A 26,559-nucleotide genomic window follows, 5' to 3' on the forward strand; every position below is an offset into this window, starting at 1 on the left:
ATTGGGCTATGTAACTAAAATATAGAAAGGAAATGCTATTGCCAGATATTTTAAAGTATAATGGTATTATAATGAAATAATACGGTACAGGTTGTTTACAGCATCCCTTGTCTTAACAGAGTTTTAGCAATATACAGGTTGATCGTCTGCTAGGTATGGATGTATACCATCACATATATATATATATATATATATATATAATCAGTTGCTTGTCTCTAGAGTAAAAGGAACCTGACTACTTGTAACGTAGGCGTTCAGAATGATATGAAGTATGCCCTGAAAGAGTGCACGTGGGCAGCCGTCCCCTGCGCAGTCCTTCTGTTGTCCATGGAGGGTGCGACAGGTCAGCCTGCAGCAGCTGCTCCCTGCCTCTGTGTGGGGAGGGGGGGTTCAGGGCTGCACTTTCCTGGTCCCAGGATGCTGCCGGTGCCTCTCCCACGCTCAGGGCCGGGAAATAATTGTGGTGTTTCAGCTGCAGCCACATCCCTGGCACACGGCACCCAGAGAGCTGCTCTGCATCTTGCATCTCGCCCGTCTTAAATAAATAACTACAGGCGTACGAACAGCCGGGGCTCTCGCAGGAAGGAGATGGGCTCTGGTGATTCACGGCTTCAGAGCCGCAGCTGTGAATCATGAGCCGGGGGCTCGGGGCTGTAGGGTGCTGGGGCGGCGCTTGCTCCAGCAGGCTGGGGGGGACGGGGCGTGTGGCAGCCCCGCAGCACCCACCGCCCTGCATGCCTTGTCCCACCGGCTGCAACGCTTGCTTTGTCGCAGCCGGGAGCACGGGACGGGACAGTTTTGAACCAATTCTGTTGGAGCCCTGGCCTGAGGACAGTGCTGCGGAAAGTGGTTTTTCAGCACAAAACTAAAAAGAAAAGGAAGAGATGTGTGTGTGTGTCTGTATATTTACAAACTTTTCCCTGTTTTTTTTCTCAAAATGTGTTTAACAATGGAACACCTGTGAATGAAAAGGTCAGGCTTTTCCGGGAAAATTTCTGTTTATCAAAAGGCATTCTTCATCACAAAAAGCCACAGCTCGCTGCCCCTTAGAGAAGAGGCCGTGCTGCATGGGCAGGAGGTGTGGGACAGACCAAGGGCCGGCCTGTCTGTCTGCACTGCTGCTGCTAGAGGGAGGAAGATGAGAGCAGGGCAAGCACATGAAGAGAGTTAGGCTGGCACTGACAAACCACTAGTGGGTTTTTTTAATGTGCTTGATGGTCTTTGATGGGCTTTTTTCTTCGTTGAAGGTGTTCAGCCTGTTTTTCAGCCCGTTCTGCCCTGGTTTTGTGCTCTGAGGAATGAGTCAGTTGAATCTCCTGCAGGGTGCAAACCCAGGCCAAAGCTTTTCATTAGCAGCCTGACTGGTGGCTGCTAACGGCATTACATAGCACAGACCCCAGCCTGGTAAAATGCTGCTGTGCGTTGCAGGATGAGCAGACGAGCCGAGTGGCCGGTCGGCAGCGTGGTGCAACCTGTGAGCTGACAGGAACGCCGTGCCACTGCCAGGGTAGCCACAGTGGTCTCCGCTTTCCAGCGGACACAGTGGCTTTTCAACCCCAAAGCCGCCACAGGCAGCATCTAAGGAAGGGCTGAGACAATTTCCCCACCAAAACTAGTGATCTGTGCCTTGCTCCTTCCCCGCATCGCTGGCTGGCTCCCGGCATTGTCCGTGGAGGGAGGCCGGCACTTCACCTTCCTGCCAGGGCAAGAGCTGGGGGATCTCGGGCACATCAGGTGTTGCAACACGTGAGACCATGTCCCGGAGCCCGGCAGCCAGCCACAGGGAGGACAGCACCATGCCTGTTACAGGCAAAAGTCATTTCTCCTTGGTGTAAAAGGCAGAGGCCTGTCACCTTCTAACTCCAGTGCCATCGTCCTGCCATGTGCTGGTGGCTGCTGCTCTCTTCTGCCCTGTCTTCCTTCCCACCGGATCCATTGCAAGCTGGAGGTGTTATTCAAGCAAATCAAAGCGAAACTCTCCCGCTGCTCTGCAGCCACCTCCCCTGCATGGCAGAGAGCCGTGCCCCCCCGCGGCGGGGCAGCACCCACCCCAGGCAGCCCTTGCCCGCGAGAAAAGAGTGTTGTGGGAAGCTCAGAAGTGGTTTTCCCCTCATTTGGAAAGCGCCTTATTAAAGCCGTGCTGGGAAATGAAATGCTTGCATGGGAGTCGGATCCCTGCCACGCTCATGTGCACACACAGCACTGCTGCTTGTGGCCGGTTTCTGCCCAGGGGTCTGTGTTATGTTTTTAGGGAATTCGAATGTAGTCTCACATATGTTTGGACAGAGGCTGTTTAGCAGCAGCATGCTACCTGACTGCCTCTGCGAGGAAAGCATGTCGCTTGGATTTTTTGTTAGTTGGCTGTGAGGTCTGTAGGAGCTGCTCTTGGCATTATGTGTGAATTAATGCCTGTTAACTAATAGGTAAAATTGCAAGGCTGCAGCTGTATTGTTTAATTAGGAGCTCCGTGTGCTGCTTCCTGTGCCATTCCTGCGGGTGAATCACTGGCTGTCATTCAAGCTGGAGCTGGAGCCACTAGCTGTGTTATGGCAGGGAACGAAATGAGACGTGGGTCTGGATTAGGGGGTGCCTGAAAAGCTTATTCACACAGGCCCTGCCTAGTGCCTTCACATCTCCTCCCACACAGTCCCTCATCCTGTTTGCAGTCACTCTCCATCATCTCTTGTACATAGATGTGAAAAGATGTGTGCATCTTCAGTAACCGCCCTCCTCTCCCCTCCCCACTCCCCCCCCCCCCATCCTGGTGGCGTGGAGAAACAGCAGCCAGCCGTGGATCACCCTCCGGATTCAAACACTAAGAGACAAAGCAGCCCCCCGTGCTGATGCTCTCCCCAGCCCTTTGCAGGGAGACAGGGGACAGCTTTGTGCACGTCGCCTTTAGAGGAGCCGTTCCCTTTCCGGCAGGGGCCAGCAAGTCTCCTTTCTCTCCTGAGAGCTGTTGCTCATCCTGGCAGGAGCTCTCCATCCTGCTGCTGACAGATCAGTGGGTTCAGCATCTGCTTTCCTTGGCGATGTCAAGTCTTTAGCACTCGTGTTTTTTCAGTCTTGGCATTTTATTTTCTATAGGTAGCTGAATTCTGCAGTTATAACTATGCTTGTTGCCCTGGGCTGGTTACAGCACCCTTGTGCCTGTGTCCAGCTTCCCCTAGCAGCTCAGTGAAGGCAAGCCTTGCTCCTCTTTGTGGGGCTTCGGGAGATGAACCTCTTTCCTCAGACACCACCTTTGAACCCTCGGTATTGCTATCGCCATGTTACAAAAGCACCTGGCAGATAGCTTGGGCTGGGGCAGGGGCTGTGCGCTGCTGTGACTTCTTCTCCCTGGGCACTGCAGGAGGGCACCCGTGGCTGCTGCCCTGCTGATGCTTTAGCTTGACCCTCCCTGCAGCAGGGAAGTGGGAGCTGGCCTCGACCCTGCATCCCTGGACGAGCCCACTAGCTTTTTGTGGGAGCTGCTGTTTGGGATATACAGGATGGGGAGTAGGGGCACCACCTAAACTGGAGTCTGGGCGCAGGAGAAGTCTTGAGACAGGCGTTGCCCTTGTCTCCTGTGTTCTCCTTCCTATCATACACCGGTCGTACTGCTTGTCGGACTCAGCTATGGAGGGGTTAATGTTTTCCTTGTTTATTTGTTAATTATTCTTTCTTCCTCCGAGAGTGTCTTTTGTTTTCTTGAATAGGCTTCTGGTATCCCATTGTCCTTTTATGTGCTCCATGGGCTTCTCCCAGCTCTGTGACCCCAACTTCCTCTGCCCCAGCCCCGAGGCATCCCCCTGCCCAGGGCTCTGCTGGGTCTCTGTAGCCTCCTACTGAGATGTGAAGGTTCAGCCATTACTAACTGTGCTGGTTTAGATAACCAGTGGCAGCTAAAATGAATGAGAGATGCAGTGAGGTGCCATGTTAATGCACTTTCCTACTCAGGCTTTTAAAGGAAAAAAAAAAAGGTCTTTTGTGAATCATTGATAAGTTCAGCTTCACTCAGGGTCACTTATGCAAAAACCTAATATTGATTTTTCATCTTTGCTTAGAGTAGCTTCCCACGCATCTGTTCAGGATGCAGTGGGGACTCACTTATCAGCATGTGACTCACCTACTCCTAAATCTTTCTGTTTTCAAGGATAGAGGAGCAGCCAAACAGCTCACAGGATGCTTGACCTTATAACATAGGATCAGAGGTCACCATTGTGCTCCAAGCTGAGGCTCTAGATGTATTTTCCATGTTTGCTTTGTACCTGTTAAGCAGGAATATCTTTAACAAGTAAGATAGCTCTCAGAGTCCTTTACAAAGTCATTAAATGTTGATTAGGGAAGCAGTTCTGCTAACCCTTCAGATTCTTATTGATGTCCTTCCAGGTCTCTGACCTAATTCTGGAGTTCTCCCAAGGGTTACATTGCTATCTGGAAAGAAACCAAATAGGGATAATACAATTGTTGTGGAATCCCTGCTTGACTGCACACATAACGTTCTCTTTTTAACACAAGCATTCATTTCTGAAAGTCTCCAAAGCTGAAACAGATACCTAAATCCAACCCCCTCTGAATGGACCAGCAGAAATATCATTTCATAGGCAAAGTGAGGCAGAGGAGGTAAATACAGTACCTTTCTCTGGACAGAGAGTGCTTCCTCTGTCCATTCAGAACAAGAGGACAGAGTATGCGTGTCCCTCCCTGAGATTTCCAGGTTATCTGCTGTATCCCAGAGGCTTTGACTTTCTGCAGCAGACGTCTGCGCAGGCAGGCTGTCTCTGCAGCCCACGGGCACTGTGTGAGCACTGCAGGATGCTCCCAAAAGCCCTTTTTCCTCCAGGAGAAGTCATTGTGGAAGAAGGGATGCAAACTGAGAGACCCAGACCTATGGCAGCCATGTGAAATGGAGATGTTGGAGCGCTTCAACAGCAGAGAGATGGGTATCAACAGAAATGCTGAAGGAATTAGTAAGATATGTTTTGAAAGAGGTAAACTCAGTGGATAGACTTAGCCAAGCCCACTTCGTTGAGATGAAAATGTTCCATAGGTTTGTGCATAACATCAAAGGAGTTTATGGGCTGACATGCCATCACGTTCTTGATGTTTCTGAAAATTAGTCCTATGCAAATTCCAAACGAGTATAGAAAAAGCCCCCAGCCCTGCCCCATACAACGGAAGTGTGGGAGTCAGCCTCTGATTTAAAGCAGGTCACTTTGTAGTGCAGGCCCTTAAGAGTTGTTGCTATGAGCTGGAACTGCAATGCTACCTCCTTCATCTTCTGCAGAGGTTATTTGTCATCAGACGTGCAGCAGCATGGAGCCAGTGGTTTTCCTCATGCCTAGTAATGCCTCCCACTGCTCTGAAGGGACATTCAGCTCTTCTGCACAGGGGGGCTCTGAGTGCGTTGGTCCCATGGGGCTTCCAGAGCCCCTCTGCTCCTGGGGAATTTCCCTCCAACATTCATATATTCCTCCCAGCTCAGTGCCACAGGCTAATCAGTGAGACTAAGCAGAACTGGAAAAAAGGAATGTTTGGATTTTGTATCCCCAGAGTGCTTTACCTTTTTTTGTGCTATGTTGCTGAAGGCACTGGTATCTTTATTGCTCTTCTCTACACTTTTCAGTAAAATAAGATCTATTTAGGAAGCAGCTTTAAGATGGCTGATTTGATTTTCCATTTAGACTGTGGTTCTGCATATACTTAGTGGACTTAAATCACATTTGCTTCCTTCTGTGATCCTCCTCTTACCTGTGTGCTAGGTATTAACAAAGTCCTCCTTTCTCTCCGTTTTCCCTAGTACATGGGCTGTATTGAAGTGCTGCAGTCAATGAGGTCCCTGGACTTTGGCACACGAACGCAAGTCACCAGGTAGGTGGTATCAAACTGAAATTCAGCCCAAGAATGAAAATCCCTAGTACTAATTTCTAGCTAATTTCTAGTATAAAGCCAAGGGTGCGTGCCAAGCTCTGAAACAATTTTGAATAGGAGTTTGTGTGTTTTGTTTTGTTTTTTTTCCCAAGCGATGATTTGAATTATTTGATCATCACAATAGGCTGTTCGCATTGGAAAACGGCTTGTTTCAGCCACAGACCTACTTTCTCTCCCAGTTCTTGTTCTGGATGCAGAGAGCCTCCCTCTGCAGTCACAGCACGGTACAGACAACCCCAGCTAGCTGGGTACCGGCAGCAGCCAGGCCATGCACACTGGGCTCAGCGCTGCCTGCACAGCTCACCCGAGACACAGGGTAAATCTGCTGGTGCTGCCGTGGTTGTGGGTGGCCGAGGCGGCGAGCCGGGATGCTCGCAGGCCTCTGCCACGCTGCTTCACACCCAACACAGAAAGTGCCATCGGTCCCTCAATCTAGCAAGGTCATCTAATGAATTTTTATCAGATGCGTGACATTGCTTGACCCCATCTGCACCAAGGCCAGGCTCAGCTGGAAGCAGAGTCACAAGGAAAACATGTTGAAATACAGCTATTTCCAACTGTACTGCAGGCCTAAGTTTCCAGGCTGCAAACCAGAAAAAGATGAATATTTTGCTCGCAGGTACAACTGAGTGTGGTTTAAATGTGGAATATTTTGTGGTCTTTTGAGAAGTTTGCAACTTCTGTTGCAGATTGCTGCCAGTTGCTGGGTGTAGATTATTAACGTATGCACCTGTGGGGTTGGTGGAATGTCCTGTCAGGATCAGAAAAGCCCAGTTTTCTTTTTACGTTTATTCTTGTAAGTCTGTCAGTGCAGGAGTGTTTGAGTTTTCAAAATAAGCACCCTCTTGCCAGCTCAGAGCGCTGCGTGCTGCTGGGATGTACTCAGGGTCCAGCAGCCAGGACTAGCGCGCTGCCGGGCAGCCCCAGCAGCCACCCGGCATCCTGGCACCTCCAGAGGCTTTTTGGAGGGGTGGGTGTGTGCAGAGTATTTTGGCCCGGCCTCAGACCTGTTCCCTCCTCCTCTCAGCTATTTTTCTGGCATGGTTCATGCTGAGGATGCCAGGAGAGTGGTTGAGGCTTCCTGTGCCTGCCCAACTCTTCCTTCCTGCTGGTGGATGATTTACAGATGCTCCTTTGCTTCCTCAAGTGTTTGTATCAAAGAAATCCTGGAGAAAGGAAAGGAACATGAAGAGATAAGTGTTACTTTTCTACCTATTGGCTCCCAGACTTATCAGCTAAAAGGAAGAAACTGAAAAACTCGAGTCCTTAAATGCCTATATACCACACTCGAAAGCTGCCCGATTTGTTTTGTATTCAAAATCAGCGGTTGTTGACATTTACAATCAGCATAAGCACGCACTCACCCAGTTCCTGCATGTGCGTATGGAGAAGTGCCTGGGATACAAATATACTTCCCTCAGCCTAGTCGTTTACCAATCAAAAAGAGCCATGGAGTACACTTAGCCCAAAGCAATCAGCCCGGCTCATTCAGACCAAGCCGCTGCATTCTTCAACAGCCTTGGCCAAAGAGCGAGGTTATCTCCCATTTGCAAGACACGGAATACGTATGCTGCTACACCTACAAAACAGAGCTTTGGATGGTTTGTCTGGAAAATAATGAATATGAATTACTGTGTGACAAGAGCTTGCCAACTTAAATTTGGCCCAAATCGTAAGGTTTTGTTAACCAGAGCTATGTGAAAACTTAACAATGGAAATTTTTCCATCACCTAAAAAAAAATGCCACTGCTGACCTTATCAGGCTCTTTTGTGCATGAGAAATTCAAAACTTAAACTGTTTGCAAACCGAATGCTGAAGTGCTGAGCTCATGCATGCAAACTTTAAAGTTTGATTGATTACAAGCTGACTGGAGCGAAGATAACATTGATTATTCCCCTATTGTTCTCCTGGGGGAGTAAGTTTATAGATGGCATGCACAATGTACCAACCAAGGAGTTATTGGAAATGATCCCATTTTAATCATCTCTGCTGTTTGTACTGGGGGTAAAAAATATTTTTACTCCGATGGCATTTCACTAAACAAAGAGGCATCTTCTGTTTTAAAGTGATGTAGAAAGGGTCTCTAATTATGTCTGCTCCCTGCCTTGCTTTATGTGTATTTGCATTCTTAGGCTCCTGATCTCTAAAATTAAAGCTATTATTTACCTACCTCACATGAATGTTGGAAAGATCAACAAACTTATGTTTGCCAAAGTGCCGTGAAGAGTCTAAAGAGATGAGCATGGAGGATTAATTTTCTAGTTTCTTGCTGGACTTGCATTTTCACTCGCTTACCAGGCACAGGGTTGGGGAAGGCAGAAAGTGGCCTCTCCAGCGCTATGAATGACCATGGGGTGCAGAGATGCCGTATGGCCATCAGGCCAAATGACCACAGCGTAGCAAGGGAAGGGCCAGGCACTGAGGTGCTCTTTGTCCTCGGTGGCTCTGCGGTGAGGAGATTGGCAGAGGAGATTTTGCCGCAGCATTTTGCTCTTCCAGCTCTTAGGACATTCCTCCCATTCTGCAGAAATCTGTGATCCCAAACTCCATGTAGATGACAAGAGTAACACCAAGAAATAACAATAAGGGTAACAGGTTCCTCTCCTTGAGAGGCTTTGTATTTTTTTGAATGGTCACCCATAAACGTGCTGTGCTGTGCTTGCTGTTTTCGGTACAAGATGTGTTCGGGCTGTCGCCCTTGTGCTGTGGCAGGTCCTGCCTTTGCTGGACCCTGATGTGCACTTCCCTTGTCCAGCCCTTCAGCTCTTTTCCTCTTACACATCTCCCACTTCTGTTAAATCAAGCTTATTATTAGTCATTGTATTTGGGCATTTATGGGAAAAGGGATTCTGTATCTCAGATCGGGGCATTAACTTGCAAACTTGAAAATGGTCAGGCAGCGAAGGGCAAAGGGCGTCTGAAACGTGCTGCTGGGGAGGGCTGGTGGAAGAAGGCTGACTTTGTTTGGGAGATTAATTTCAACTTTGTTGAGCTACACAATCCCTTTCTGTTAGATAGTGTAGGCAGAGCCTTAGATGCTTAAAAGCAAATCTTCAACAGCATGCTTACTTGCTTACATCAGCCGATCTCTCATGTTTTTTGCTCTCATTTGGGGGAACAATAAACAAAGCGGCTCACTGTTACTGCTAGCACGGCGCTCTCCCACTTCTGCACGCTTGGGGAGCAGTGGGGAGGAGTGTCTGCTGCAGGTTTCGCCCCAGAGGTGCAGACCCAGAGGAAACCTGTGGACTGTACAGCTGAGCTGATCTGAAGGCTTAGGGATGCCAAAAACGGGGCTGTCCTTGTCACTCCCTCCTGCCCCAGCGCTTCTGAGCCCTTCCCAAGTGGCCGTAGCCTGGCTGGGTGGCTGGCTGCTAACCCAGCGAGCAGAGGGAGCAGTGCCCTGCGGGACTGGGGGGCTGCCCCAGATTTTTGGGGGAGAAAGCAAAAATTCGCTGTGCCACTGGCTTCTGCAGCACTCAGCTGCATGGGCGCTGTGGCACTGTCCCGGTTCAGTGCATCTCGGCCCGGGAGGTGGGGAGCTGCCTACAGCTGTGTGCTCAGGAGCCTCAGTGTCCCAGTTGAAGAGGCATGGTCCTGCTTCCCCATCCCACCTCCTGGAGCCCACATCGGTGCCCCCAGGGAACTGTGCCAGCCTTGATCCTCTCTGAACTGCTGCCCAGCAGAATAACCCCTGGGAAACTCTGCCTGCAATGGATGGGCATCTGCTGGGGCCAGGAGCAGGACCTCTGCCTCTGCGGTAGGTCTGCTGCTGGTGACAGCCCAGGGGACCAAAGTGCTTCAGAGTAATATTTTTCAGGATGGTGAAAAGAGCCGACCCAAATCTCTTCCATTCACTACGGAAAGTGAAAACTGTGTCAATGAAACAATGACCAGTTTTTGTAATCATGTGGGCACTGCAGGACCGACAGACAGTGACTCGACTTCAAATGGCAGAAGATTCCTGAGGAGTTGAGGAGCGAGATTTTCTTTGGCTTAAACTACAAGAACAATTTTAATTCCTCACAGCTCTCCCAATTTCATTCTGTGGCTCCCAGGGTTGAGAAGAGCTGCTGCAGAGTATGCAAGTGGAGTTATCTCATTCAGGGTGATTTAAAAGAAAAACAAAAAAACACCAAAGTGTTTTGCTTTGGGATGAATGACAAGGAGGAGAGAAAGAAAAAGTAGCAACATGACTGGAATAACAAGGCCACATTTTCTGCTACTGCCTCAGATTTGGAAGATATCAAGAAGACAAGCAAATGCCAGAACTCATAAGGTTGCACATTCATGCAGGAACAAGGCAATTAACTACGCAAGCTATGCACAGGTATATGCCAACCAGCAGACCTAAAAGCAGAGACTTGCCTGAGCAACTGTTTGAAAATGAACAGCTGTAAGAATGAATTAATAGCAGATTTCCAGGAAGAAAGCACAGATACAGTAAATCCGATTTCAGTTTATCGTGGATGTATCCGGAGTTTCTTTTCTTCCTAATATATGGTGCAGTTTCTAGTTCAGGTCCGCCTGCCCTGTGGAAATGACCGAGGGTTAGAAGTGTTCAGTTGTAGCAGCAAGGTGTTACAAACTGCTGCTTTTCACACCTTTAAAATAGTATTTGAGAAGGTTTGTTAGGTCACCTGGAAAACCACCCAGAGCTATGCAGCAAGAAACGTCTGCGAGAAGATGATTTCCTCTACCAAAGAGAGGTAATAGAAACTATTAAGTAGAAATGATTTGCCTACTTTTTGGTTACCATTTGCTGGACAAGTGCTTTGGAGTGTGGTGAAGTGGGCAGTCACCACACTGGCTTGTACAAGAACAGGGTCTGTTGCTGGCAACTTTGCCTACAACTCCATATTCCACATGGGCTGCCTGAAGTGTGTGAGAAGTCATTTGTCACCAAAATGGATGATTTCCTGTTTTTCCAATTTGTTCTGTATCTGGTTTTGTTTCTAGGTAGAGCTAGACTTGAAGGCTCCAAGTAGCCTTAATGTCTTGGCTCTGATTTTAATTTCCTTTAATATTGAATGAGAAGATGAGCTCTCATTTTCCAAGCTGATTATTGGAATCTGCAAGATCATCCTGTAGGATGCCTTTCCCTTTTTTTTTTTTTTGTTAAGTTTTGGCCTTTCTACTGGTAACAGCTAAATAGAACAGGAGCTAAACAAGAAGGATATCAGGAATTCATTTCAAAAGCATGTTTTCAGCTGTGTAGGGAGAAGTGCTTTGCTTTAAAAGGCTAAAAAAAGGCAATATTTAAAAGGCTGTGTTTCTTACCCATCTTGTGTAGCCCACAATGAGGCTCCTCTTCTTCCCTGCTGTTTTCACTTAGAACATAGTAATTACATTTTTATTATTTTGCCATGGATGAGGTCTTCATTCATTTGACAGTCTCCAGACTGAATTTCTCAGGATGTTCTCCGACATGAAGACTTGATGTAGCATCACTGATCTTCAGTGCTTTAAGCACATAGCCCACCAGCATAGCAATGTCCATGGGGCACTGAGCAGGGAGCAGCGGCGATGCTGCGGTTCACTGGCACTGTGCTGGCTTTACTTGCGGTCCGATCTGCTCCCCAGGCACGTCCCCCCCGGGTCCCGGGGGGACTACACTCCTCACTGGGGCACCTCTGCTTCATGGGATGTATCTGGCCAGAGCTTCTTGCCATTGTTTGGTCTCCTGATATTTTTTAGCCCTTCTGAACCAAAACTTTCTCAGGAAATGAAGGCCAGCGGTGTGTTCCTCCCACACACATGCGGGGATCTGAAAACAGACAAACTTTCCTAACTAGCTCGTTTCCTAATTATCTCTTTGGATAATAATCCAATAACATAAACAAACAAACAAATTCCCTTCCCCTTAAGAACAAAACAAAATCCCATCCCTTGAAAGCCCAAGTCCGAATTCAGCCGTGAGAGAAAGGCTGAGGCTACAGCCTCAAAATGAAATCAGCCGGTGTGGGAAGCAAAGCCTGAAAGGGTGACGGGGGGCCGGCGGCGCAGCTCGCCCCGCAGCCCCGTGGCAAAGGGCCAGGGCAGCTGGAGAGGTCGGGGGCTGCGGCGCGGACCGGGCTGTCCAGGCAAGGTTAAGGAAACTTGCTAAGCACATCCCAGCCCAGTAAGTCACTATTTTTTCCGTTGACTTCACAACAGTAAGTATCAGTCAGGGAAAGCCTATGACTGCCAGCTGCTGTGCTAACCTCAGTCAGGGCAGTTGAGTGCTCCACTGTACGTCCAAACCAGTCACCTGCCTGAGCGTATATCGCAATTTTCTTTGTTCAAGTGTGGAAAATAGGTGCAGCGCATCACTATGTTATATTAAGTGTGTGATGTAGCTGTCTTTGGTATAGACCAATAAACACTGTGAGAGCTTTATGCCTTGCCCTTCTGCTTCTCTAACTGAGAGGTGCCTGTAAAGAATGGTGGGTGGCTGGAAAGGACGTCTAGCTTGGGAAATACCTGCCAGAGATGGAAAAATACAACCTGAGGCCTCAGATTTGAAAAAGAACTGGAGAAGCTGACAACACCTCCCCCTCCCCACCCGTTTTTTTTTTTTAAAAAAAAAAAAAAAAAGAGAGAAACCCCAAACACCAGGAAGGCAATCACGGCACCCTGCTGCTCTAAATAAGAAGGATTAAGGGAGAAAGGGGAGCCTCCCTGCCAAGCAAAAGACCTATCAACTGTACTGAGGAAAAGGATTTGAAGGCATTAGGTTGTTTGAGTTCCTTGTAGTTAGTTGATGGTTTTTTTTTAAAAACAAATTTTCATTAGGTGAAACTGATGTGTTTTATGGAGAAAAAGAATCAACACAAACCAGGCTGCTGAATCATTGTATTTTGTTAAATAGTTTTTTTTTTTTAACAGGGGGAGGAAAGAAGAAAGAAAAACAACTGTGAAAAACCTTCTGGAAGATTTAAGTGTTTTTAAGTGGGATGATAACAATAAATTGCAGAGTTGCTGGCCCTGTTACAGATGATGCATGTGAAATGATCCAACAGCTTGTGCTGTATTTTTCTGTTTGCAGGGAAGCAATAAGCCGACTGTGTGAAGCTGTATCAGGTACAAATGGAGCTATAAAAAAGCGGAAGGTAAATACTGTTTTAGCTGAATGATTAATTTTCTATATCTGCTTTTCATAAGCTGGATACATGATTCCCTAACGGGCTTCAGTCCATGCTGGAGTTAGCGCACATTAATCCACCCGAACTCAGTACAGTGTGAAAGCACTTGTAGCAGGGTGTTTAGCCTGCTTGGTTTGGGGCTGAGACCATGCCCTGCCTTATTTTCTTCAGGATTAATGCTTTGCCCAGAGTTCCTGCTCCTAGCAGCCTTTGCAGTGCCTGGTGCTTTACAATTTTTAGGTTCTGTCTCGTAAAATGTCAGAGGGTTGTTTTTTTTTTTGATTGCAAAAGGGAGCTCATTCACTGGAGGATAACCTGATTGTTATTTTTATCTATCTATCTATCTATAGATATATTTTTATATGTATATTTATATAAAAAATTAAACACAACTAAAATGACAGTGTTTAATGGGCTGATCACTTATTAAATAACAGGGATGCAATGAGGGGCAACATCAGTGACTGCTGTTGGATTGTCTGGTGGAACTTACTGATTCCCTTCTGTAACTGTGGGGCTTGGGAGGAATGAACTTGCTCCTGAAAAATGAGTATGTGAGAGAATTGCTTCATCCCCAGGAAATGAAGCAGAGTTCAGCAGGAAAATTACACATTCTGAATTACTGAGCCAGCTATAACATTCAGCTCACTGGGATTTTGCTTTAAATTTTTTTCCCATTATTGACATAAAAACCATGCCTACAAGTATTGTATTCAAAGCTGGTATTTGTTAGAAGGTCTATTTGCATTTGATCAAGCCATTATCCTTGCTCCACTGAAATTCTCAATAAGATATCGTAAAATCTACCTGACTTTGATATGTTTCTGCCCCTGACAGACACAGCTGACAGCCTCTTTCTTTTGTTTCTTTGTTCAAAGCCTCCAGTGAAGTTTCTGTCTTCTGTACTTGGCAAAAGTAACCTTCAGTTTTCTGGTGTGAATATAAAACTGACCATTTCAACAAGCAGCCTCACTTTGATTAATGTTGAGACGCAGCAGGTAGGATACATATAAATCAGTGTCCTTTTCTCCATGTTACTGTATTCTCCTCCTTTTGTGGCTTCTGAAGGAAAGGCTGAGCGCTTTGAAGAGAAAGCAGCACCCTTTAGTCTTCTTGTGCATGCCTGGTAAAGCTGAATTACATGATGCCTGTGAATTTAAAAATTAGAGCACTTTGGAGGAATTGGACATGCAGCACATATACCCCTTTTGTTTACAATGGTGTCTTCCATGGGGAGGGATCCTTAAGTGCTTGGCAAACTGTTTCTCTTTGTGTGTCTGCCTGTACAGTGCCTAGTAAACAAGGCACTAGTCCCAACTGGACTTTCTGACAAGTCCTAGGGAAGAAAAAATTGATAACAGTATTGAGTCAGAGCTTGGCTTTGGTGTCATTCAAAGCTATTCAAGGGCCTCCTGTCCCCTGGACCTCTGTGCTAGGAGGAATAAGGATTTATGGCAGCATGTTTCCCTTCCTTTCAGGTACAGCAGCAAAGGGCTTCCCTACAGCAGGTAAAACTCTGGGGGTTGGCAGCTAAATTGTGGCCCTTTTAACCTGTTCCTGTTTGTATCGGGACTAAAAGATGGCCGGACAGATCTCTTTCCAAATACACTGATGTGCCCAGTCACTGCACACATGGGAGTGCAGGACGCTGTCTTGAAATTTTTTCTAGGTCTTTCATTACTAGACCTTTGCAAATGGAAAATCCTATTTATTCTCTTCTTGCACTGCCACCATGTTTCATTGTGTTCACACCTGCATAATCTATTGCACTTGATTTTATAAAAAAGAACAGTTTGTCTCCAGGGATGAGGTAGTGTTTGAAACCTAGAACAGTTGATGCTTGATCTGGCTAGTGAAATTTCTACCAGGTAACAGTTTGGTGCTAGTGGTGAGAGAGAATATGAGCAGAATATCAGTAGGGCCTGTTTGTAAGAACACCATCATTATATACATCAGGCATTTAAATAAAATTGTTGGTAACTTTAAAATGCATTAATATCTCAAAACTTTGTAAATGCATCCAATGTCTCTAATTATTCCCCCTTTCAAAGTCTCATTTAGCTTCATACTGACAAGGTTAGAAGTTGGTGGTTGAACTCATTCTGAAAACCCTTGAAGGAAGATTACTTGGGGATCTAGACATTACTAAACATGAATGGCTAGTCTTAGAAATACTCCTTTTCTTATCTCCTTCCTTCACAAATGATACGTGCATTTATTAATGGATTGGGTTGTCATGAACTTAATTGCTTGCTCTATGAAGATATGTGCTCTGCTGTTTTCTAAATCTGTGGCGCATGAGCATGTTTAACTAGTTTGTCATGCTTTTCAGATTATTGCCAACCATCACATGCAGTCCATCTCATTTGCTTCTGGAGGTGACCCAGTAAGTATTGATTTATAAGATATACTTCCGCAGGTATAATGAAATTATTATGAGAATATAAGTACCTGCAAGTACTTTGCTTCATCCCTTCCTATCCACAAGCATTAACAGAGCACACTGCACTTCTGGATTGTGATCAGTAATACAAGAAAAGTGAGGAACTGAGACCGGAAGGGAGATGTGGTACAGAGACTCAGTGGATCTTTGATAGATACATATAGTTAACTTCCCTGTTGCCCATCAGTGAGCCTCAGATCATTCAAAAGCCCTCAGACTTGGGGATCTAAAAATAAGAACACATGAACATAGGAATTGTATCACTTCTGTGGTCCCTGTAATCCAATACCTGTCACAAAAGTGGTCAGCACTGGCACCTCTAATTTTTTAGACTAATTTTCAGTCAAACAGTTTCTATGAGACAGATGTGACATAACCTTCTTCCTGCAGATATGGGTTTTTCTCCTAGTATCATAGTGATTGATGTTTTCAAGCACGAGGTTTTCTGTCCTCTTCCAAACTCTTTACTGCAATGTTTATAAGCAGGGAATTTATCATCCATAAACGTGCCCTATTCCCTCTTCAAACCTAAGCTAGCCCAGCCCTGCCACCATTCTGAATTTCACACTCCATGTGGTATGGAAACAGTATTTTTTTTAATCAGTTTTGAATTTTCTGCCCTTCGATTTTGCTAAATGTCTCCCTGTTCCTCTGTTGTGAAACAGGGAAAAGAGAAGGCTGTGGGTCATGCTCTTGGTAACAGTGGGGTAGAAGCCAGATCTAGCTTTGACTGGAAGGTGACAGATCTGCCTCTTTGGATTTAGGAGCAGGCGAGGGAAAACAGCTGGGAACTGGCCCTCTGTGGCTGATGGATCTTCTCTGGAGGGCCCTGTGGGTGGTGTAAGGAGCCCAGCTGCTCTGCTCTGCTCAGATCCTGCCCAAGCTGCCCGAGGACTGGAGCTGGGCTGGGTGGTGGGGAGGGAGCACGTGTGCAGGGTCTGTGCTCTCAGTCCTGCACCCAGACGGGAGGTACAGTACAGGCCTGGTGCCGAAGTACTACATCCTTAAAGATCCCATTTGAAGTTTAAGGCGTTTTGAGATTCTAAGAAGTTCAAATTTCACCTTTCGATGCCTGCGCTGTCTTAATACACAACACTGTACGGTACAGTCCTTGGGCTTTGCAGACCTTTCCTGATATGGATTTACAGGTAGCTCCAAGTGCTAGCACGCTGTGGTGCTCAGCATCACAATGCTTCGTTTCCAAGTTCCAGTTTTCTTGATAGTTAAACAATTTAAATATGTCCTTAAGCTGACTTGTTTTTGAGGTGTGTACCGTGTCCTAGATGCTGGCTGTCTACTTTGTCTTTATGTAACATTTTGAAGTTGGAAAATTGAGGGATGTGTTTTCAGACCTCTTTTCAGTGGGCTGGATGAATAGTTCTCCAGGGCTTGTTTACCTTTTTAAAGTCTTTTTTTATGTGCTTATCCTGGATTGGTCTTCTACAATGATCCCATCAGATCTCACAGGCTACACAGGGCTGGGTTTGGTCAGTGGTTAATGGCGGGACCACCAAGAGATGTGCTGCAGGAAATGGGCTTGGTGGTGCAGCTGGTGACACTTTTCCTACTGGGAGAATATGTCAAATGGAGGTCTTGCTTAGTGGTGGTAACTATAAATCTAGTGGCACTTGACATAATGGGCAATTTTGGCGGCTTGTTCAGGTAATTTCTCCAAAATTCTCTTTACATTTAAAATGGGACATAGTTTCCAACAGGACATGTCTCTCCACCTGCCCCTACATTCAGGGTCTAAGTGCAGTTCAGTGTTGCTCTGCACTGTTAAGGAGTAGCAAATTCTGCCTGAGAATAAAGCCTATTCTGGCTTTATTTTAAAGCAAAGTCATCCATGCATGTACATAAGCATTACAAAGATATAAAAATAGCGTGTACTGCTCCAGTTACTTTTGTTTCTAGTTGCTCTCTAGATCTGATTTATTTATCCTAAAATATTTGTGGACTTTTAAGAAAAACCTGAAAGGAAAAGGAAGGAAATTGAGTTCACTAAATGCATAACAAATATTTAGCTTGCTTTGTTTTAACGATATTAACGTTGGAGATTTAAAAAAAAATATCTAGGACAAATTCTGCTGGCCCTAAGACCTGCCTCTCATGTCATTCATTGTGAATTATTAAATGATTGTTCTTGTGCATATTGCAAATGGGGGCCTTGTTTCCTGCCAGCTGATTGCATCTTCCCTCAAGAGAGCCATGCCTTTAGGCTGTGAATTGCATTTTCCCCATCCCGCCTTAAAGATCCAAAATAACAAAATGCATCTTTAATAATTAAAAGAATGTTATTCATTACCTCACCGTTTTTACTATAACAGTGAATTATCAAGTGACTCTCTCCTTTTGCAGTATGACTAGAAATGTTAATTTTCTATTCCAGTTCCCTTTTCAGTTTGACTAGAAAAAGTGAGGATTATTTCAATGTTGGCTGGAAAAAGAATCTGAAACAGACAACTGATTATACTGAGGTTGTCTGATCTCAGCAGCAGCCTTGAGATACAGAGTAATTTAACCTGATCGTAGCCAGACTAAAATCAGGCAGCAGCAACTGAGATCAGATACCTATTGTATTCTGCAGTATTTTAAAGATCAACTTTTCTCTGAGATGCCTTCAAAACTCAATCTTCATGCTACAAATCAGAAATATTCTAACTTGTCCTTGGCAGTATATTAGCACTATTTTATCTTCCACTGATACTGATAAGGACTATCCCAGCTAAGAGCTGTGACTGGCAGTCATGCAGCCCTAACACATTACACAGGAGAGGCTTCGAGCTTCGTGGGAGCAGCAGAAGAGAGCAGCATTGCCTGCTGATGGGGCACCAGTTGTGTTTCTACTCCTGTTGCAGAGTTTGGAACTGAATACATGGTTTATTGAAGACTCAACGAATGCCAAATGGTCTAGTGCATTTATTACAAGAAAAAGATTCCGGGACGATTACGGTGTTGATAGCTACCAGTGTGTCACTGATCTTTCCTGTAGCCCACTTTCCTAGTACCTGCAGTTGTTTTCTCTGAAAGAAGCACACTTTTTAAAGCTAAAAATATATCTCTCCATACGCAGTTGCTTTGCTGTGGTGGTAGGGTTGTTCATAATGATAACTTTAAAGATAAACTGTTGCCTTCTTTCCTATAGGATACAACAGACTATGTCGCATATGTAGCAAAAGATCCTGTTAATCAGAGAGGTATGGAAACAATTTTCAGATTGTTATACATGTTTATATGATTGCTTTATCTGTACCAAGGAATTGTCTGAGTTTTAAAATTAAAAAGCTACTGAACAGCTCGATATTCTGTACAATTTTTTACTTCCCTGTATCGATATGGGTGATGGTATGCAGGCAGCGGCTTTAAATGTCATATTCTTTGTGCAACAAAGTGAGAATCTGCAGGTCAGACTAAAGCTGTACTAGGTTCTGGCTCCATGTAGGGGTAGGAGCCTTCCCAAGCTGGCCTGGCCTGGGGAGGAAAGGCAGAGCCTGGCCAGGTAGGCAGCTGCCCTGCTCTGGGACAACTTCCAGCTGAGGGAAGGGTAGTGAACAAGCCTTCTCATCTAAGCCAGACTGCTGCGTGTGTTGCTGGAAGGCAGAGTGGGGTATATAATCAGCTGTATGAGACCTCCTCCCCTCTGGAGGCTAACCCAGGGGATAAAGTCCTTTTCCATCCCTCTCATTATTTGCCTGCAGTACAAGAAAGACGGGCCTTTGGCTGCTTCTTTCATGCCAGACAGTTCTCAGAGCAACACTGCCGATGGCTATGAAGTTGGTAGTGGCAGCTCACAGGAGAGCTCCCTCTAAAGGTGCCGTGGATGGCTCAGAAGATCAGGATGTCTTCTGGAGAAGCTGGGCTGGAGCCTTCTAGTGTGGCCTGCCACCTCCCTGTAGCTCCATCACTGCTATTTTGACTGACGTAGGGCACCCTGTGAGTTCACCAGTAAGTCCTAGTATTGATCCTGGGATGTGCAGAACTCCTGTAGCCTGGCAGCCTGCAGGCAGGGCTGGCAGCTGGCCCAGCACCATCCCTGAGTGAGTGCTCTCTCATGGTGGCTTTGCAGAGGGGAGAGCCGGTCCTGGGCACAGGGCACTCTCCACTGGAGTGAGTTTCCTGAGGTTGTGCATGAGAACAAGGACTGGTGGCAGGAGCATGGTCTTGCCCCGAGGGAGCCTTGCCCCAGGCTGCCAGAGCACCTGAACTTGTGTTTTCATGCTGTTTCACAGGAGAACTGCACACTGGCAGGGCTGGTTCTCTCCCCTGCTTCTGCTTATTGCCAGGCAGGGAGAGAAAAGGAGATACAGGAGCACTCCATGCAGGAAGCATAAATGGAGAGTTTCTTTTATTGAGGTACAAGTTGCTACTATGATTAAAAAATACCTAGAGCAGTTTCCTTAACACATCAAAAATCTCAGTCTGTATAATGTCCTAAAGCCATCTAGGTGCGTAATTTCATGCCCAGCTTTTCTGCTGTAAGCAATATAGCTTGTGTCTCTATTTTCTGTTATACAGTGCATTTATTTAATTAAAGGTGTCTCTTTGCAGCATGCCACATACTGGAATGTCCCAATGGGATGGCGCAGGAGGTGATAAACACCATAGGGCAGGCTTTTGAGCTTCGGTTCAAACAGTACCTGAAGAACCCATCCGGCCTGGTTACGTCTAATGAAAGGTCAGCACAGGTTTCCTTCTCTTTAGTACTTTTCAGGAAAACACACTCCAAAGAATGATCCATAAATAAGATGCTTTGGCTGTGTTTCCTGGACATATGCTAATTGTAATATATGCTGTATATACAGAGTACAGTAGACTAAAATGAGCTTATTCCAGTAAACTCCATTGATTTCTGTGACATTTGTACAGGTGCATAACGCAGAATTTAGCTGTACCGTTCCTTAGCTAAAACAGCCTTAAGTCATGCAAGTAAGTTGAACAAATGTTCAAATTACTCTGCCCAAGTGAGTTCAGCTCTCTAAATACTGCACATGCACACACACGCACTGAGCTCAGTCCTGACCCATGCCAAGTTTAAGCTTGCTGCAGCTGTGGAACGTGTGTGGTGGGGAAAAAAGCTATTGTAGTTTACCTTTCTGCTGTTCTGCTCATGTCCTGGCAGCAGCCTCAGATTCCACCTGGTGTGACTTACATCAGCCTCGTGTACCGAAATAAACACAGCCACCACTTGGCATTTTAAAGTATGAAGCCCTGTCCTCTGCTCATTGCTCAAAATATAGGGCCTAGATTAATTTCTGGACCGCAGTTCCCCATTTCAATTACCCTTTTTCCATTGCACTGGGGACACAATTCTTGCTCTAATTTATGGCTCCCCTCACAGGTTAGCCATGCCTATTTTTCTCAGTCTTTTCTTTACTGTAACGCCAAATTTGATTGCTCGCTACCTCCCATGAGTAGGTAAAGCTGTAATGCTGCTGAAGTGTGTTCTGAGCACTGGGAGTCGCTGTGCAGACGGTGTCACTGGTACAGTGCCTGATGCAATGCAACAGAACTGGTTTTATTACATAACAGCAGCCCCAGCTCCAGTTTATATTTATTTCATCGTATATAGTGGTTCTTGCCATTCCACTGTTAATACTGGTCTGTTTTCCCTGGGGACAATAACCAGAGGAAGAGCCTTTCCTATGAAACTCTGCTAGGTTATGCCACAAGTAAATCAGAGCAAGGAGAAATGGAAGAGGCTAATTAGATTCCCTTCTTGAGCCTAACCCACAGCCAGCCTCAGAGAACGGTCCTTAGGCAGAGGAGTCAGATATTGCTGTGTGAATGAGTCACTCACTTCCAAACTACTATGAATCACATAATCAAATACTTGCAGTGCATATCACATAATCAACTACTTGAACTTTATCTCTTTCCTGCTCAAGGCCTTTTATCCAATTATTTTCTTGTTAATCAGAGAAGTAAGATTTGAGATGAGCTTTTTATTTCGGGACTGGAGACAGTACAGGAAGCACCTAGTTGTTTTGCAGTGTATCAGCTGTACATTTAAACTATCATCATTCTGGTTTATCTCAAGAAAAACATTGGATGCTCTCCTTTGTGTAATTCAGTGTTTTCTTCAAGCTGAAACAGAACAGTTATATTGATTGTGGTTATTAAAATCAGGGTACATTCCACTCAGGAAAACTATTTTTTTTTTTTGGTAGCAATATTTGATTTTCTAAAACAGTTGCAGGCTTGTCTAACTAAATGCCATGAGGTTTTAATTGTCTCTTGTAAGTATCTGTCCCCGCTACAGCAATCTCTAGATTTATACAGTTGAGACAAGAAGCCAGGGGAATTAGTTTTATGGTCTACATTTTGGACACCTTAATGAACGATGCATTGGCACTCTTCTGTCAAAGTTTCAGTAGGTGGCTCATATTTTCAAGTCAAAGAAAAGGGACCTTGGCTGCTCAGTGCTAAGAAAATGACAGTACCTCCCTGCACCCCAAACTGTGATGACTCCATTTTTAATTCATGAAGAAGTAACTGGAAAAATAAACAGCTCTGAAAGTTCAGACCCAAAGCCCTTTACAGCCTCCATATGGCTAACCTGTGTATTGTGCGATGCCCAAACAGTGGGGACGTTTGCCTACACTAGAAAGCAGTTGATTACATCAGTTGCTTTTTTTTTTTTTTCCATATTTTTTCAGCGAGGCAGCAAATGCTAATGGATCAGCTGGGAATTCACAGGAGAGGGAGGATCATGAATATTACAATGAAATTCCAGGGAAAGAGCCTCCCACTGGTGGAGTGTTAGACATGCGAATGAAAGTGCAAACAGACCAAAGGGCTAACTGTCTTATACAGTGCAAAAAGCAGTATTGCTTGGTAAGTACATCATCTTCTGGGATAACTATTCACTGCCTATTATGGGAATGAATAATAAAGTGTTAGTGTGGTGTAAAGCATGGCATTAACTTCAGAACCAGGTCCTGATTATCCTGGGAAAGGGATTTTTAGGCTAGATTTAATGATGCTTAGTACATAATTGAATCCCAAAGCACTTTCTGAATATTAACTGGTTTGTCCTTAGAGTACTTTTAGGAGACCAAGTAATATTCCCTTGTTCACTCGTTAGCTGTGAGAAGAAAATAGATACAGATTTAAATGGCTTGTCTGAGAGAACATCTGCAAAATCTGGGACCTCCTGGCTCCTGATTCCGTGATCTGATAAATATTTCATCCCGTCCATTATGCTCTACAGCCTATACATACAACATTAACTGATTGCAATGTATATACAACATTAATTACCTTTGGAGTGTTTCAAGAGGCTCTGTTAAATCAGCCACAGCAGCGAAAGATGCATATATCTGTGGCTCTTGTCTGGGATAGGGGGGAATAAAACCCAATCAGTCAGGGAGTAAAACCAGCCAGGTTCAGACTGGCTGCACAGACTTCAAAGCCTGCTGTGTGAGTTCTTGGAAACACCAGCATTTCCCCACTCAGGGAAGCAGGCACCACCGCTTTGCTCAGAGGGAGCACACTCAGATGTGCCCGCTGGAATCCAGTTGGTGCTGTCTAAAAAGTTGCTGCTCCCAAGTGTTATTTGTGTCTGGTGGCAACTGCTCCCAGGTTCCTGTGCATTCCTGTGCTACTGCTCCATCCACTTTTTGCTTTGTTAGGCTCAAGCATACTCTACATCTCGGCTGTGGGCCTGCTGGTCTCTGCCTCCCCAACAGTTCTCTAAAAAGGTGTTTGACTATATCCTGAGTTTGCGTTTGAAGCTTGTCAGAGCTGTTGCAAGGAGTTACCCTGCAGCACATAAATGCAAATTCCTTTCTTCCATGGGGTGTTACTTTTGTTTATCCTTTCAGTTCTGATAACCTTCTAGTGTTGCTCAGACAACTTGGTGACCATTTTACTTTCAAACCGTCATGCCTGTAGTTATTTCTTCTTGTTTTTATTGCAAGGAACATTTATTAGAAAACCTGAACTTTATTACTTAGGAGTTACACTGTATATACTAAACCTTAGATACGTAACTGGGCAGTTAATGGCCTCTGTGAGGTTGGAGTATGTCCAGACATGATGCCCTGTAAAAAGAAGAGTATCAGCATGAAATACTATTTGAGGAGATAGGAATTTTTTGGTGAAGAAGATACGTTTAGTTACCTGTATCCCAATTAACTGGTGCATGGATATTTTAAAGTTACCTGAGATTTCTAAGGGACTACTTTATGTGACTGTTTTTACAATTTTTCTACAGACAGACAGCCCAACATTCATCAATATATATGAAAATTGTCCAGAAGAAAACAAAACTGTGGGTATGTACTCTCTTTTCCTTCTCATGCATATGCAGAATTAACCAAGGCAGGCTGATCGGAAGAGCTGTCCCTTGGCTTTCCATACAATGGTGAAAAGTGTTCTACTTAGTGGGTCATTTCTAGTTCCCTAGATGAAGGGCAGACAAAAAAGCCTTACAGCTTTTCTAAAGGCCACTAATCTATCTTCATGTCTGCTGGCAGACTTACTTGTTTTACTTGTCATGATACTGTACAGTAGCTCTTTGGGTTTTTTATTCTCTTTAATACTCTTTGTTGTTTTATTTCCTTACATACCCTTTGAAAAAGGAAGATACTTCATTGCTTATCAGTCTCTGAAAATACCCCTTCCCCCTACAAATGCTTGATGAGACACAAACTGTCAGCATCAGGCGGTTGTTCCAACAGAGCCTGTGCCCTTGGTTCCAGCGTCACTGGCTTCTCAGTGTGACTATGCCCTTCCCCTGCCTTGGGTGGCTTTGTGCCCGAGATCAATTTACCTTTAGCAAAACCTGCTCTCTGGGACCCCAGGAGATCACCAGCCTCCATCCCTTTCAGGACTTCCCTTGCCACAGCTGTTGCCCTGAGCACATTTCCCCAGCTCATCTCTTTCGCTGCACAATGAGGTCCTTTTTGAATTCCCACCTGCATGCTCTAAAGTGATCTATTACGCTGTCTGCAGGAGACAGTTCAGTTTCTTGTGTTATTTCTGATTTAAGGAAAAGAGAATCAAATGGTTTCTACAAAGAGAGGGTGAACAAATAAAAGAATGAATGAATAGATCTATGAATAAAACGTTTGCTAAAGAGCAAAAATATGCATGCTATTTGGCTAGCTGAAGTGCTATTATTTTCATACCCTGCAGGGGATATTCTGTTAGCCTGTTCCTAGGCTTCAATCTTAACCTGACAGATGTGGCTTTGGCTCTCAAGGCAGAGCCACAAAGAGCCAACCTCTTCCATCTTCCCTGCTCCACCAGAATAGCAAGAGAGAGAATTGTTCAGCTTCCCACAAGCTTTTTTTGTGGTGCAGAGGGGAAGGAAAGGGTTTTGCAACAAAGAATGTATATGGCTTGTATCTCTGTAAAGTCATATGTATTAATTTCTTTTCAATCAGTGGGAGGTTTACTGCTGACATTGAAGCAGAACTGAACCAGTGCGGAACATTTTTGAAAACTTTAGTCTAACTCATTTTGGGTGGTGTACCTTGTGCCTTCTAGCCATAAGGAAAAACGAGTTCATCTGCCAATTTTTCTTTTCCTTCTGTATGACTTTAGTGGGATATAAAAGAACAACAATGTTCCTGTTTCAGCTTTTACAGTTATTTTAACTTGAGGTTAAAAAGAAAAAGAAGGAAATCTGTGCATACTATATACTAATTGCAGGTAATTGTGGTGAAAGATCACAGAAGACGAAAAAAGAGGCAACATTATTGAAGCCCGCCTACAAAACAGATCTTTTTGATGATCCGTGTTACATCAACACACAGACCGTGCAGTCTGCAGTCTGTACAGCCCGTGGTACAACAACAGCACAGATCCATGGGAGCCCTCTGCGTCAGGCCAGTAGGTTCCCATTGCAATACCATATCTTTCTAAGCTTTGAAAAGAGGGGGTCTTGTCATCTCTGTGCATGGAGAAAGATTTTCGTTTCCCCATAAGAAATATAGAAAAGACGGGGGGGAAGAAAGCCATCCTGGTTGGTTTTTTTGCTTGTTAAATTCAAGACAAAGGGGATTAAAGAGTAAAAGTAGTGATGGTAAGCAAGCAGAGTAACCTTTTATCTTTTGTAGCTGATTGACAGTCTTTAAGATGATGTGAAAGCTTGGGACTGCACCATACCTCAAGGAAGAGGGTTCTCCTGTATGCTCAAGATCTTAACCACTCCAAGGTGGAAGTGGCCTCAGATGCCTTTGCTTCACAGGCAGTAGCATGCAAGGTCATAGTGGGATCGTTATGACCATCTTTTCTCAATTCTTGCATAAGTGACCATTGAATGTCATCTAATAACTTCTAAATCAAACTATCTGATCAGTAGTATCTATTAAATGTATGTCAAATTAAGTCTTGATTTACAGACTCAAAGTGGTGGATATCCATTAAATGACTATATAGTTGCTAGTGATTGCCCTCCTTATTGAAAATATTTTATTTATTAACTTTGCCTTTTATGGTTTCCCACTGACTGTTTTCTCTGTCAGAGCTGGCTCCATGCAAGAAAGTGGGCAAAGGACTGGACAGAACTACAGTATAGGAAGTCTGTGACCATTGAGACATTTCCAGCCTGGGGCTGTATTATGCTCTAAAAAGGAACTGGCTATATCCTGAGGAGCCTTAGGTTGCACAATTCCATTGAAGAAGTGGTATCCTCTTATTTTCGTTAGAAAAATCCTGCCTGTGAATCATTTGCAGTCTGCCTGGCTATATCCCAAACCACCCAGTTTTGTTAGTACATTCAGTAATTGTTCATTTTTTCACAACTGATGCATCATGCTGTAATCCTTCCCTTCTGGCTCCGTTGGCCATGTTGTCTTACATTCCCGCACATAGCTGGAGCCACTCAACATGATTCTCCCAATGATCCATGACAATCTCTTCAGAGCTTGTTAAGGAAGAAGGAAGAACTAGATCTTAAAAAAAAAAAAAAAAAAAAAAAAGTGGCTAAAAAAAAAAAACCAACCTTGTTTTTACAGGGAAGATTTGACTTTTTAATACAACCAAAGAAATACAAACCCAAAACAGTAAAGCATCAGAAAAATTCCTCTTTCCAATCTCTGTTGCCTAGTGACCCAAGGTTTTCCCATCTA

General features: G+C 44.9%; 1 protein-coding gene across 1 annotated transcript in view; it reads left to right on the top strand.

Moving 5' to 3' along the window:
- The window catches only part of SHC4 (SHC adaptor protein 4), a 34,326-nt gene that overhangs the window by 5,317 nt on the left and 2,450 nt on the right, over positions 1–26,559 (top strand). Inside the window, exons 2-10 of the mRNA XM_075043967.1 lie at positions 5,783–5,853; positions 12,942–13,005; positions 13,917–14,036; positions 15,371–15,424; positions 18,627–18,678; positions 20,030–20,156; positions 22,138–22,315; positions 23,697–23,757; positions 25,139–25,318. Of these exons, the coding sequence (XP_074900068.1) occupies positions 5,783–5,853; positions 12,942–13,005; positions 13,917–14,036; positions 15,371–15,424; positions 18,627–18,678; positions 20,030–20,156; positions 22,138–22,315; positions 23,697–23,757; positions 25,139–25,318 (907 nt within the window). The remainder of the gene's footprint in view (positions 1–5,782; positions 5,854–12,941; positions 13,006–13,916; positions 14,037–15,370; positions 15,425–18,626; positions 18,679–20,029; positions 20,157–22,137; positions 22,316–23,696; positions 23,758–25,138; positions 25,319–26,559) is intronic.

The sequence above is a fragment of the Buteo buteo genome, chromosome 13, assembly GCF_964188355.1.
Source record: "Buteo buteo chromosome 13, bButBut1.hap1.1, whole genome shotgun sequence".
Lineage (NCBI taxonomy): Eukaryota > Metazoa > Chordata > Aves > Accipitriformes > Accipitridae > Buteo > Buteo buteo.